Below are 13620 nucleotides of genomic sequence, written 5' to 3' on the forward strand. Positions count from 1 at the left end.
AAAATTCATACGAACAAGCTAAATTTTTTATGAGAATATCAATTTTGGGACCCCAAAAAAAGATGCGAAAGAGTTAGACACTCCTGCTCCCGGGCCTTCAAATTTCAAAAAAGTGATATTGTGCCGATGTGTGCTTTTGCCCTAGGGGTGAGTTTCACCCCCTTTTGGGGGTGAAAAATATATTTTCGAAATAAGTCCGGAAATGGATAAAATGAAACTAATTCTAAGCAACTTTTGTTCTATAAAGTTTTTCCACCAAGTTAACACTTTTCGAGTTATTTGCGAGTGAATATGTTAATTTTTCTACAAAATAACCATGTTTTCAGACGAATTTTCGCAAATAACTCAAATAGTATGTATGCATTTGGTCGAAAAAGAATTCTTATCAAAAATATGGCATGTAAAAAAGTGAAAAATATGGTGTTAATATTAGGTCACTATACCTAGTAGAAGCAGAGTTAATGATAAATTAACTTATATTTTGATAAGAAATCGGGAAAATCACCCCCTAATTAGTATTTCAAATGAACTTAACTGTTACCACTTCAGAAGTTTTTTAATAGCGTATGTATTGATCATATTTTGATCTGTAAGTTTCATCGGTTCAAAGTCCTTGTTTTTGAAAGAGCTGTAGTTAAAAGGGCTTGAACAAGTCACGAGTGTATGCAAATTTAGAAACACCGAAAGAATTTTTGTCTTACAGAAAAACAAAAAAGTACAAAATATTCAGAAAAGTAAAGCCAACTTTTTTTATTGTTTTTTATTGTAAGATTTTTGGTATCTCTAACAATTTTTAAGTTATTTTGAAAAAAGCATTTTTTTCAAAATTAAAGTTTTTAAAAATTTTACTTTATAAAACCAATTTTTTTTAAATAAGCACTTTGAATCGATGAAACTTACAGATCATATAAACACAACATAAGTAAAGTAACTTGTGAAGCGGTAACGATTAATTTCATTAATTGCTAATTGGGGGGTGAACTTCCTGATTTTTTTTGCCAAAACAAAAGGGACCAACTTTATTTTGAGCGTATCTTTCTTACATTTGATGCTAGAATTTTTTTTATAAAAACAGAAATAAAGCTTTTTTTAAACACTTTAAAAAAGTTGTAATGTGTTTTCCCCAAGAATGCTTCATTATTTGGATATTTCACATTGAATTATTATATTTGGAATTTTTCGAATATGAACCTATTTTTTATTAGCTATAACTCTGCTTTTGCTAGGTATAGAGACCTAATATATACACCGATTTTTTTTTCACTTTTTTATAGGCTATAGTTTTGCTAAGAATATTTTTTTCGACAAAATGCTTACGTTTTGAGTTATTTGCGAAAAACCTTCTAAAAACGAGGTTATTTTGTTGAAAAATTAACATATTCACTTGCAAATAACTCGAAAAGTGTTGATTTGGTGAAAAAACTCTATAGAACAAAAGTTGCTTAAAATTAGTCAGTTTATCCATTTCAGAACTTATCTTGGACATATATTTTTTCACCCCCAAAATGGGGTGAAAATCACCCCCAGGGCAAAAGCACACATCGGCACCATATCACTTTTTTCTTTGACATGTTAGCTATGCGTATGCCAAATGTCATGTCAATCCAAGCGGTTCTTTAAAATTTACAGCAAAAACCGTGAAAGAATGTACTATAAAGCCTAATCTTCAAAACATGAAATTTCAGTTTTGAGTTTTGGCAAAAAATAGGCTTTTGAAATATGTCTAAAAAATGCTGAATTTCAACTTTCACATTACAAACGATCTAAAATGTTTACAACTGCTTCTTTTTCGATTGCACAAGTACCTTTTTCGAAATCACACAACTTCAGTTACACATTTCACCCAACGCCTTCTTTGTGGAAGCATTTTCCGTGACGTGAGAACACTTTTGATGCAAAAGTTTAAATTCGGCGTTTTTTAGGCATATTTCAAATACCTCATTTTTGTTGGCAAAACTGTGAATCGAAATTTCATGTATAGATTTTGAAAATTATTCTTCACAAATGGAAATTCCACAATGATTTCAGTTGCGGCAAAATGCAAAAATTGCATACGAAAGCTACGCTCTGATCAAAAGATATAGAATTTTTTCATATAAATTTTTTTAAATTGATTTCACACGCGTAATTGACGTTCAAAATCGCCGGTCGCTTCAAGCGTTGTTTGTGAGAGAACGATTCAATCTACACAAAAAGTGTTATAAACATTTTTGTTCAAAATTATCTCAGCTACATTTCTTGTTTGAAATATTTTTTATACGGCATATAGATTCTTGGTAAATAGATGTTTTCCGTTCATCCCCTACGAGGGGAGTTTTAAGGAGGAAGCCCGGCAGTAGGAGTGGCAAATTTTTGGGGGTTGCGAAATTGACATTCTCAGCAAAATTTAGCTTGTTCTTATAATTTTTAGAAGTTCGGTGGCATTTTCATCTCTGACGGCCGGAGTAATACTGAAGTGTGCAAAACTAATGTTTCTTTTTGTTTGTTTAGACCACCAGATTGGGCAAATACATAAACGAATTAAGAAAGAAGACTACAAATGAAGCCTTATCAAAGAGAGCAAAAGAATTAGTTAAAAAATGGAGAAATGCCGTTTTACCTGAATCCAATGGTCAGTTAAAACAAAGCCCGCCTTTGCAACAACCCGTAATCCTGTCATCCGCCTTACCCGTAAGCCAGGAAGATGTAAATTTAAACCAGATAAAAGCGAAGAAACGACCAGCAAAGGAAGCACTAGACAATATAAACAGTAAGAGGATTAAGTTAAATGGAGGCATATCAGAGTTAGACTTTTCTGATAACTCCAATTCGAGTTTTAAAGATGTGATAGCTACTGTAAAAACGGAACCAAAACGTGATGTGATTATTATTAATTCAGATTCGAATTCTAGTATGCCAGAAAAACACGATCCGCCGTTAGATCAACAGTTGCCTAAGAAGAGAGGCAGGAAAAAAGGATCGAAGAACCACAGGTCTCTACTGGATGAGGCCGAAAGTTCCTTCACTAGCAAACTAGCCGTTTCGAGGGGAAATTCCAAAGTGAAAACCACCCAGGAGTTGGTCGCCAGTTTGCAGAGCAGGAATTCGAGTTCCGTATTAAATTCCTTGGTGAAACCTAAAGAAGATCTGACTGAGAAAGCAGCTAAGCTCACCGAACGCGTGTCTATAATTGACCAACAGCTGAACACCAATGCCAACAGAAATAAAAGCTCTCAACGCAACAAATTCAAATTCGAGAAGAACGAGAGGGTGATAGAATCTGGATCTGTGATCAACGATAAAAGCCTTCTGATTAAAAAAGAGGAGGAGGACGCCGTTGTAGTGGATGCTGAAGAGGAAGAAGATGAAGACGAGGATCCGCACGAAGGTAATTCAATTTATCAATTTTTTTTGTAATTTATTAAAAATCCTTTATAAAAGGTATGTATAAACTCCTAGACAAAATTAATTCACCATTCATATTTTTCTCAATAATCTTTATTTATTGATAATTTACTGTACAAGTTGCCTATGGACCTTGTTTGACAGTGACAGTTATGTAAGCTAATAATAGTCTTGTTTTAACAATAATTTGTATTAAACTTCGTTTTAGACTAAAAGCGAGTTAAACTTTTCATAAAAAGTGCCGATTAAAGCAAAGTGCTTGTGAGAAACAAGCTCTTTATTGTGATATTTTCCATCACATGCATGTTTGGAAGTTCATTTGCATAAAAATCAAATAAAAAAATTAACCGCCAAAGAAATTTGTCAATGGAGGATGCAGTACGAGCATCGACTCTCCTAGATGAAGGATATTCAATGCGATACGTTACAGGTTTGTTAGGAAAACATCATTCCAGCATCATAGCATCCAGCATCCTTGCATTCGCAAGGTGAGACGATATAATGAAACAGGGTCGTACCATCGAAGACCAGGGCAAGGGCGAAAACGTTGCACTAATCAAATTGATGATCGTTTTTTGAGACAACGTGCTCTCAGAGATAGGAGAGTCACCAGCAATTTGCTAAAAAATGAACTAGCAGATGTTCGAAATGTCGCGAAATCGTCTTGAACAGTTAGAAGACGTTTACATGAAGCAGAATTGAGCAACAGGAGACCGGCCAAAAAACCCTTGCTTACCAGAGAACACAGGGTTCAGAGATTGAATTTTGCAAGATTGCATCAAAATTGGACCATCGATGATTGGAAACGAGTTCTTTTCTCCGATGAGACTAGAGTAGCCTAAAAGCTCCAAATGGTCGTGAGCGTGTCTGGCGAAGGCGAGGAGAAAGGTTTGCCAGCTGCAATATCTCTTCTAAAGTACCTTTTGGTGGCTATGAATGCCCAATATTACTTAGACAACATTATTGTCAAACATGTAATGCCTTTTGCTCCGTTTCTTGGACCTAATTTTTTTATTCATGCAAGACAACGCTCGTCCTCATGTGGTTCGACAGGTTATTGGCTACCTAAATGATGTTGATATTCCATTATTAGAGTGGCCACCTAACAGTCCGGACATGAATCCTATAGAGCATCTATGGGACTATCTCAAAAAAAAAGATTCGAAGTCGTAGACCCCCTATTGCCAATCACAACCAACTCATTGAGGCCGTTATTGAAGAATGGGAGAATATTCCGCAAGCTTTTGTTGAACATTTGATATCAAGCATGCCTCGACGCATAAATGCAATCATAAGAAGTATGCTTTTTCTCATGAACATTTTTCAGTGCGTCACAGTTTTTCGATTTCTTTCTAACACATTAAATTGTATATGAGAGAAAAAAAGGCATGTCAGTGATTACTTTGGTAATTATTCTAGTTCGGTGATTATTCTAGTTGTCGATAGATGGCGCTATAATAGAAAAAAATTTATTTACTAATTATATAATATATCTACGAATATAATCTGTACAATTTATAAGACTATACAAATCAAAGAAAATACCATTTTATAAATGCAATAAAGACAATTGATTTGTTTTTATGCCCAATTGCAAATAAAATTTGACAACTGTCAGATTTAACTAAAATGTCATGTTAGAATAAATGTTATAAATGTATATTATCACGGAATTACCTTTTTTTCTATCATTTGTGACGTACTGAAAAATCCTCATGAAAAGAACCATAGAGGAGGGCCTACACGGTATTAGTGTTGACCCAGGTGCATTTTATTGTGTTACTTTACTGATTTTTTTTCTTTTTGCAATTTGGAGTTATGCTAGCTTATTTACGCATTTCCGGCAAAAACAAATTTTTAAAGAAACAATAAGGCAAATTAAGGTCATGATAAAGTCATGTTGGACTTATTTGTAGGTGTTTATTATTTCAATGTAAGTTAGTTTTATTTTGTGTTCATATTGTAAATATTTAAATTAATTAAAGTGGTGCGTTAATTTTGTCCAAGAGTTTATTTATATTAAAATAGAACCTCTCGGACCACATGACAGAACGTTTTTGGAATGGCAATGCCATCATCAGTGCTGCTTACGAGGTATACATGCTTGAGTCACCAAAAATATCTGGGTAAAAACTCTTTGAATGGTATAAAGATATAAAGTTACATTGTTGTATTTAATATTATGTGATGTTTGAAATTTTCCCTGATTTTACATCACGGCAACACAGAACTAACTATGTGGGTTGCTGGCCCTGAGGGGTAACCTCACTAAGAGTTGCTATTTAGAGTTCAATTCTTCTCTAGGTCCCGCGTGTCCGCTTCAAAGGGATTTGAGACCGCTGCTCTAAATAATTCGTTATTACTACATCCAAACCATTCCCTAAGGTTCTTCAGCCTCTTTCCTATGATCCTATGGATCTTTTTCCCTGGATTTTTTCTTGTATAATGCCCTGGAGTATTAAGTATTTATCTCCTCTCATCACATGTCCCATATATGTCAGTTTTCTTCTCTTAATTCCAGAAGAGGTTTCTAACAAACTCTTGAGGTTTAGGTAGCATTCACTGAATGTCTTCTATTCTCTTTTACAAATATTTTGCAACAATATGTTTAATGTTCAAGCTGTTACAGTGACGAACGATTTTTGATCAATGCCATACAGTTGTGGCTATGTTGATTAATATTTTAGCGGAAGGTAAAATGTTTTACCGTTCTTGTACAATAGAGGGTTTATACACTGACCGGCACGAAAAACGGGCACCCACAAAATGGATCATTTTTGATGTCTACAATTTCCTAAACATGTTGCCCGATTTAAGAGATTTTTTTAATATGTTATAGCCCTATTCTTTAACAATATCTTTGTAATAATATTGTTGCTAAACAGGTAAATTTTCATTGTATACCGGGTGTACCAATCAAACTGTGTTTGTTTCTCAATGTTGAAATTAAAACCCAACTATAGCCTCAGGTTTTCTTAACATTGTGTTTTTTGATTCATTCGCTTATGTTGGATAATAAAAAAGTTAGGTACTTTAACAACTAGCCATGTTCTTCATCAATACAGGGTGTTTCTAAATAAGTGAGACAAACTTTAAGGAGTAATTCTGCATAAAAAATATTGAACGCTTGCTTTATAAACATATGCCCGCAAATGCTTCGTTTCCGAGATACGGGATGTTCAATTTTTTCTTACAAACTGATGATTTATTTATTGCTCTAAAGCCGGTTGAGATATGCAAATTAAATTTGGTAGGTTTTAAATAGTTATTAAGGTAAACTTTTTCTCATGATCAACTTTCAGTGCGTCACAGTTTTTCGATTTCTCTCTAACGCATTAAATTGTATGTGACAGAAAAAAAGGCACGTCTGTGAATACTTTGGTAATTATTCTAGTTCGGTGATTATTCTAGTTCTCGATAGATGGCGCCATAATCAAAAAAGAATTATTTATTAAATAAAATAATAATATTATCAATATAATCTGTACAATTTATAAGACTATACAAATGAAAGAAAATACCATTTTATAAATGCAATAGACACAATTGATTTGGTTTTATTCCAAATTGAAAATAAAATTTGACAACTGTCAGTTTTAACTAAAATGTCACGTTAGAATAAATGTCATAAATGTGTATTATCACGGACTTACCTTTTTTTCTATTATAATTTGTGACGCACTGAAAAATGTTCATGAAAAGGAGAATACCAAGGGTATTATAAGGATAATAACGCTTGAGGTCAATGGTGTTTAGACCGAGGGCCTTCGGCCCGAGGTATATACGTTGACCGAAAGCGTTATTATTATAATACCCGTGGTGCCTTCAACGTTTAATGTCCGACTAAATTATTCTTTATATACAAAAAATTTGAATGAATTTTGAATTAATTAGTTTTTAAATAAGTACATTTACCAGAAATAGTCGTAACGTAATTGTGGTACTGCAAGCGCCAGTTAACTTGGCGAGACGCATTGCACAGTGGCTTATGGGATGATCATCAGTCTCAGTGTCGTTGTGCGTATTCGCTGTCGCCAAGTTAACTGGCGCTTGCAGTAACCATAGTTTTACTTAGAGTTTTATTTGTCAACTTGACAGTATTTAACTCGTTATTTAAATTTAATACCCCCTAGGGCGTTATTTTTCAATAACACGCCCTTGGGCGTTATATCGCACTTAATAGACTTCGAAATAATAGCATTATTTGTCAAATAATAGACCAGTCTGACATTAAGAGCAAATAGTAGCGATCAACAGGTATGGTTCTTTTCATGAGCATTTTTCAGTGTGTCGCAGTTTTTCGATTTCTCTCTAACGGATTAAATTGTATGTGACAGAAAAAAACGCACGTCTCTGATTACATTTCGTTGGTGACATTTATAACATTTAATCTAGTTGTCAATAGATGGCGCTAATAATATAATATTAAATAATATTATATTATTCTATATAAAAAAAATTTAATCTGTACAATTTATAAGACTATACAAATCAAAGAAAATACCATTTTATAAATGCAATAAACAAAATTGATTTGTTTTTATACCAAATTGCAAATAAAATGTGACAACTGTCAGATTTAACTAAAATGTCATGTTAGAATAAATGTCATAAATGTGTATTCATCACGGACTAACCTTTTTTTCTATCATTTGTGACGCACTGAAAAATGCTCGTGAAAAGAACCATAGCAACAAACGCGTTCCAAGATTGCGGCTCTAATTTTGAATATTTTGTCGAGATATTTGGCACACATATTCGTAATATAATAAAGAATGGCGGTACAGGGCCCAATTTCAGAAATAGTTAGTACATATTTGGAAATTACTCTAACTAAATAAAATATTGAAAAGAGGAGCCTGTACCGCCATTAAGACAGACAAAAAATATAGTTTCTTCAAATAAACTTTTTTATCCCTTGCCTAGATTTTGTGTCACATTGGAACTACTAAAAATCGATTTTTTATAACAAGAAATCGAACGTCACTGATTTGGCAACATTTCGCGCCTATGTGTATAAAAATTAATGTTTTTGATAGTATAAACGTCACTGTCAGTGTCGAATAACCGACACACTGTTGCCTCACTTTTGAAAGTTAGCAGAACTTTCGCAATCTTGGACCACGTTTGTTTCTACCTGTTGATCGCTACTGTGTGCTCTTAAGGTAGTTATTGCACATTTATTGCACCATTGGCGTGCATACGGGTCATATTACCCATTTTTTCATGCAGAATTACCCCTTAAAGTTTGTCGCACTTATTTAGAAACATCATGTATTGATGAAGAACATGGCTAGTTGTTAAAGTACCCAATTTTTTTATTATCCAACATAAGCGAATGAATCAAAAAACAGAACGTTAAGAAAACTTGAGGCTATAGTTGGGTTTTAATTTCAGTATTTTATAAATGCTAGAACATTCCACAGGGTGTGGTGAACTTTGAGAAACACAGTTTGATTGGTACACCCGGCATTCAATGATTATTTCATTCATATAAGTAGATTGTTTTTGTTTAATTGCAACCAGTTTCCTAGTTTTGACAACTGTCACATTTAAGAAAATATCCATAATATACTTTTAGTTCTGCATCTAATGTCAAATTGTCACGAGGAGAACACAAATAGACACATTTAAGCGCTTGATTTACTTCGGTAAGATTATTCCATGAATAAAACTGTATTTATAAATAAATTAACTAATATTTTATTAATATCTAAATATTTGCTAAACTGTGTTTTTCACAAGTTGAAAAATGTGTGTCACATTAATTGGGAACATGATTGGGAACAATGTCACTGACTGTTTTTATACAAAGAATTGAATTTTATATGTAAGTATTAAAAAATAATCTTACGAATATCACACGAAGTAAGAATAAATAAGAAAATAATGCTTCGTTTTTTCTCAAATTTGTTGTCATTGGGCAATAGCTACTCGAGCCCTGCGGGCTCTCGTGTCTATTGCCAGACAACAAATTTTCGAAAAACTCGCATTATTGTCAATTTATTCTCACTCTCTTGTGATATTATCATTATTTGACATATTAAGCCTAGACTCGGCATAGTCACCAAAAAAGCGTAACGCGGAAACAGCATGGAAACAGTCGATCGGTGGTCTATCTTTATCTTTTAACCAAGCGAGCCCGCGCAATGGACTGACAAAGATGGCTAGACCACTCAATCCTATGTCGACGTTACACCCCGATGCATTGGGGTGTAACGCCCCTATCCAAGTCCAAGTCTATCCTCTTTACATGTCTCTGGATATTATACGCTGTGAGTTCGTATGTAGAGGGTATATTTAAAATTTCGTGAGCGCCAGTAGTGACAAATCAGTGAACGTTTGGTGGAAATTTGACATACATAATTTGACATAATTAATTTGACATTAATGTCAAAGTGATTAATTTAAAACATTAAAATTAAAAACATTAATAGGAAAAAATATTAGTTGGTCAAAGCTGTGGTGTATATTTTTACCTTAAATATACTTACGTTTTAAATACTGAATTTAAGTTTTTTTAATATTTCGTAATAATATGTAATTATAAATTAATCTAAGCGCCATCTACACGATAATTGTGAAAGTATCCGAAGTAAGAAATTAATATTTCAATAATAGAAGGTGTAAAGATTAGTTAGGTAATTATCTCAGGTTTTAGGGTTGATTATAAGAAAATCACGATAATCGAACAAAAGTGTATTTTCGTCGATACGTTACAAAATCTGAATGCTAACTAACCATAACTAACTAAAAACAGACGCTAAAATATTGTCTCTCTCCCCGCCCCCGCGGCATCTGAAGATACCAACTACGGTCAGTGGAGACCACCACAAACCCCCTATTCAGGTCAATTCTCAGAACACAGAACCGTTGCAAAAGCCTGGGTGGTGTGAGGATCATATCTACAGTCACCCTCCAGGGGCGTATCGTAAGGAATTAGTTTGTTACAAACGTTAAAATGATTAGCAAAATCTTTAAAAAATCAATTACAATTTAATTACTTTTTGCGTTGTAAATATTAAGCGATGACAATTAAATAATAAATTTAAAAATTATCGGCGAAAGTTGCATTACTAATTCAGTCGTGTGATGGATGACCCAAGTTAACTTTAACGTTTGAGTTAAAGTTAAGATAACTCTCAGGAATAACGATGCCCATAACTATTTAGGTAAAATTCGGTGTGATGTATCGGTCAGAGTTATGAGATAGTTATTTGATCAACGTTATTTTAGAAATGAGGGTTGAGGAAAAAATGTTGAAGTAACAAAGAGTGTATGTAGAATTATGTAGAAATAGTACAAGTTGGAGTGAGCGCGAGAGATAGTTCGGAACATAGTAGATGACCGTGAAAGTAAATCCCCATCGTTGGCCACCGTCAATGACCGAACTACCGAACAGCAAACAGCTGTTCGGGTTCGGTGTTGTTTCAAACCTTTCAAACAGTAGATAGAAACAGGGTTGCCAGATTGGTGTATTTTCCCACAATTTTGGGGTCATTTGAAAGCGTGGAAATTTTTGTAAGCAGAAATTGTAGTGGGATTTTTTGGGGGCGGAAAACTATGGTGTATTTTAAGGGGTCATGGTAAATTAAATTTGCGAATATACATAGAACTGCGTATATTATACCGGTGATTATACTCCCATAAAATAAAGACCATAGGAACTATTAATTATTTCCAGGGCCCTCGTTGATAAGTAGTATAATTTTGGTGTACTGTTCTCTTCATTTGACTACTAATTTATTAAAATGCAGCAAAAATTTAAATGTGGGGTATTTGAGCTTCAATTTGAGGGAATTTCAGTTTCTAAGTGGGGGATCTATAAAATATCATCTGGCAACTCTGGATAGAAAGCTCAGTAGATACTTAAAATAAAATTTCAACTTGTATCTCTCGATTTGATTTTTGTATCATTTTTAAAATTGTATTACCCTTCTATTCTTATTTATTAAATTATTAGCTTCTAAATTCACTTGATTTCTGTCTAAAAACAAGTCAAAAGATGAATCTAACCTTACATATCCTTACATAACTACAAAGTTATCTCATAACTTGAGGTTTAACGTCGCGTTATAAAGTGACAGTTGATATACCAGATAACTCAAGAACTGGCAAGAAATAACGCAAGTAGTTAAGTTAAGTATGATACATCACACCAATTCGAGGGTTATAGCATAACTACAGGATAACTTTACGTTAACGATAACTTCGGTCATCCATCACACCGCTGATTACCGTCTTATCCAGTAAGAAATTCGATTACATTCAGAAATACACAAGCTAGAACTAACCTTATGTTGAATTCTCCTCTATTCGTCAGTGCAGCTATAATGCCTCAAGTATTTACTGCGATATATTTTACTGCAGTTTAAAGCAACTTATTTCTATGGCCAAGATCTACCTACGCGATTAATATTTTATTTCTTTACGTTCAAATTTAGTTTTGTAAAATTTTTGATGTGTTATTGGTACCTATGAATTACTAATATTTCATTTAATTTTTTTTGTGTAATATTTTGTCCTGTAAATGGATTCTGTTGGACAATAAACGCTATTATTATTATTATTATTATTAGTAATTCGCTAGTCGCGACACCAGCGAAGCTCAGAGCGTATACCCGATAATTTTTGATAATATCCCGTCGTCAAGTATATTACGTCAGATGCCCTTCGTTGCTATGAAAAAATACATTCAGTGACATTAATGACAATAATTAATGCTTTAAAAGTTATAAAAGTTATGACTTTCAACCGTCAAATATTTATACGCTGTTAGCTTGTACGTAGAGGGGATATTTAAAATTTTGTGAGCGCCAGTAGTGACAAGTCAGGGAACTTTTCCTGGAAATTTGACATAAATGTCAAAGTGATTAATTTAAAATTGAAATTAAAAACATTAATTAGAAAAAATATTAGTTGGTCAAAGCTGTGGTATATATTTTTACCTTAAATATACTTACGTTTTAAATACTGAATTTAAGTTTTTTTAATATTCCGTAATATCGCCTAGTGAGAACAATAGTGGCGAAACACGAAAATCGACGTTTTTGAGTTAAGTCCATCAATCGGCATCTAAATATGCCCTCTTTTATGTGCAATATCGGCTAACAATTATTTAATTTCCTTATTACTAGAGGGCGCCTACAAGTCTTTATGGTATTGTGAATTTGTCAAATATTTTGATGCATTAACGACGAAAGCACACCAAACTTTATATCAGCGAATCTGTAATTACGCCGTGCTTGCATGTATTTGAAATATTAGATATTTTATTAAAGATAGTAGTACAATGTGCAATAGTGGCGAATGAGCACTTTTGTCTGTGTGGTCGTTTTTGCTTTTGTGTTTTTTTTTATAAAACTTTTTACAGAGAAACTCAGTTTCAATCGTTCTTAGGTACTTAGAAATAGCAAATCAAGAAAGCGTCTATCCACTTTGGATCAGTATTATTTAATTCCACACTACCAATATTCATTTCTAAAAAGAAGTCTTACAAAATAAATCAATTCCTTCTACCCACAATCACTTCTTTAGTAGTTTGAAATACGAAGTGAGTGAAATGATGAATTTAATTTTACTATTCATAGTTCTTTTGCTTATTTTTTATCTTTTATCATGTTTATCATTTTCATAATTATTACTAAGATCTTATTTTGTTATTTTTCTATTGTACTTTAGTTTCATTTTTGCGAATAACTGGTGTGTACAATAAAATATTTTATTTGATGCTTTTAATTTATTTTTAAAAGTAAATTTTTTAATTATTTAAACAGAAAACAAACTGTTGTAGTATAGTAGTAGTAAAGTATAGTGGCGAAACATCAAATTAAACATTCTCGATAATGCAATAATGGCGTAACGCAGAAAAAAAACCAAAAATAAATACAATATCCGTCTTTTCTTCCAATAAAATTACTTCTACTAATTGGTTTACATATCTAGAAAGCATATTATTAGAAAAATTCTGCAAAATGATTACCTATTAGTCAGTTATACTGTTTAGCAGTTTCATCAAACCTTCAAATACGATTATCTCTAAATGTTCATTTTGAAGTTTCGTCACTATTGTTCTCACCAGGCGATATGTAATTATAAATTAATCTATTAATCTTAGCGCCTTTTACACGATAGTTGTGAAAGTATCCGAAGTAAGAAATTAATATTTCATCAATAGAAAGTCAAAATGATTAGCAAAATCTTAAAAAAATCGATTACAATTTAATTACTTTTTTG

The 13620-nt window shown here is 32.8% G+C and overlaps 1 protein-coding gene across 1 annotated transcript in view; it reads left to right on the forward strand.

The window, feature by feature from the left end:
- Positions 1-13620, forward strand: part of LOC114328261 (mediator of RNA polymerase II transcription subunit 26) — a 44646-nt gene that overhangs the window by 11236 nt on the left and 19790 nt on the right. The window contains exon 3 of the mRNA XM_028277063.2: positions 2491-3367. Within this exon, the coding sequence (XP_028132864.1) occupies positions 2491-3367 (877 nt within the window). The remainder of the gene's footprint in view (positions 1-2490; positions 3368-13620) is intronic.

The sequence above is a fragment of the Diabrotica virgifera genome, chromosome 3 (genome assembly GCF_917563875.1).
Source record: "Diabrotica virgifera virgifera chromosome 3, PGI_DIABVI_V3a".
Classification (NCBI taxonomy): Eukaryota; Metazoa; Arthropoda; class Insecta; order Coleoptera; family Chrysomelidae; genus Diabrotica; species Diabrotica virgifera.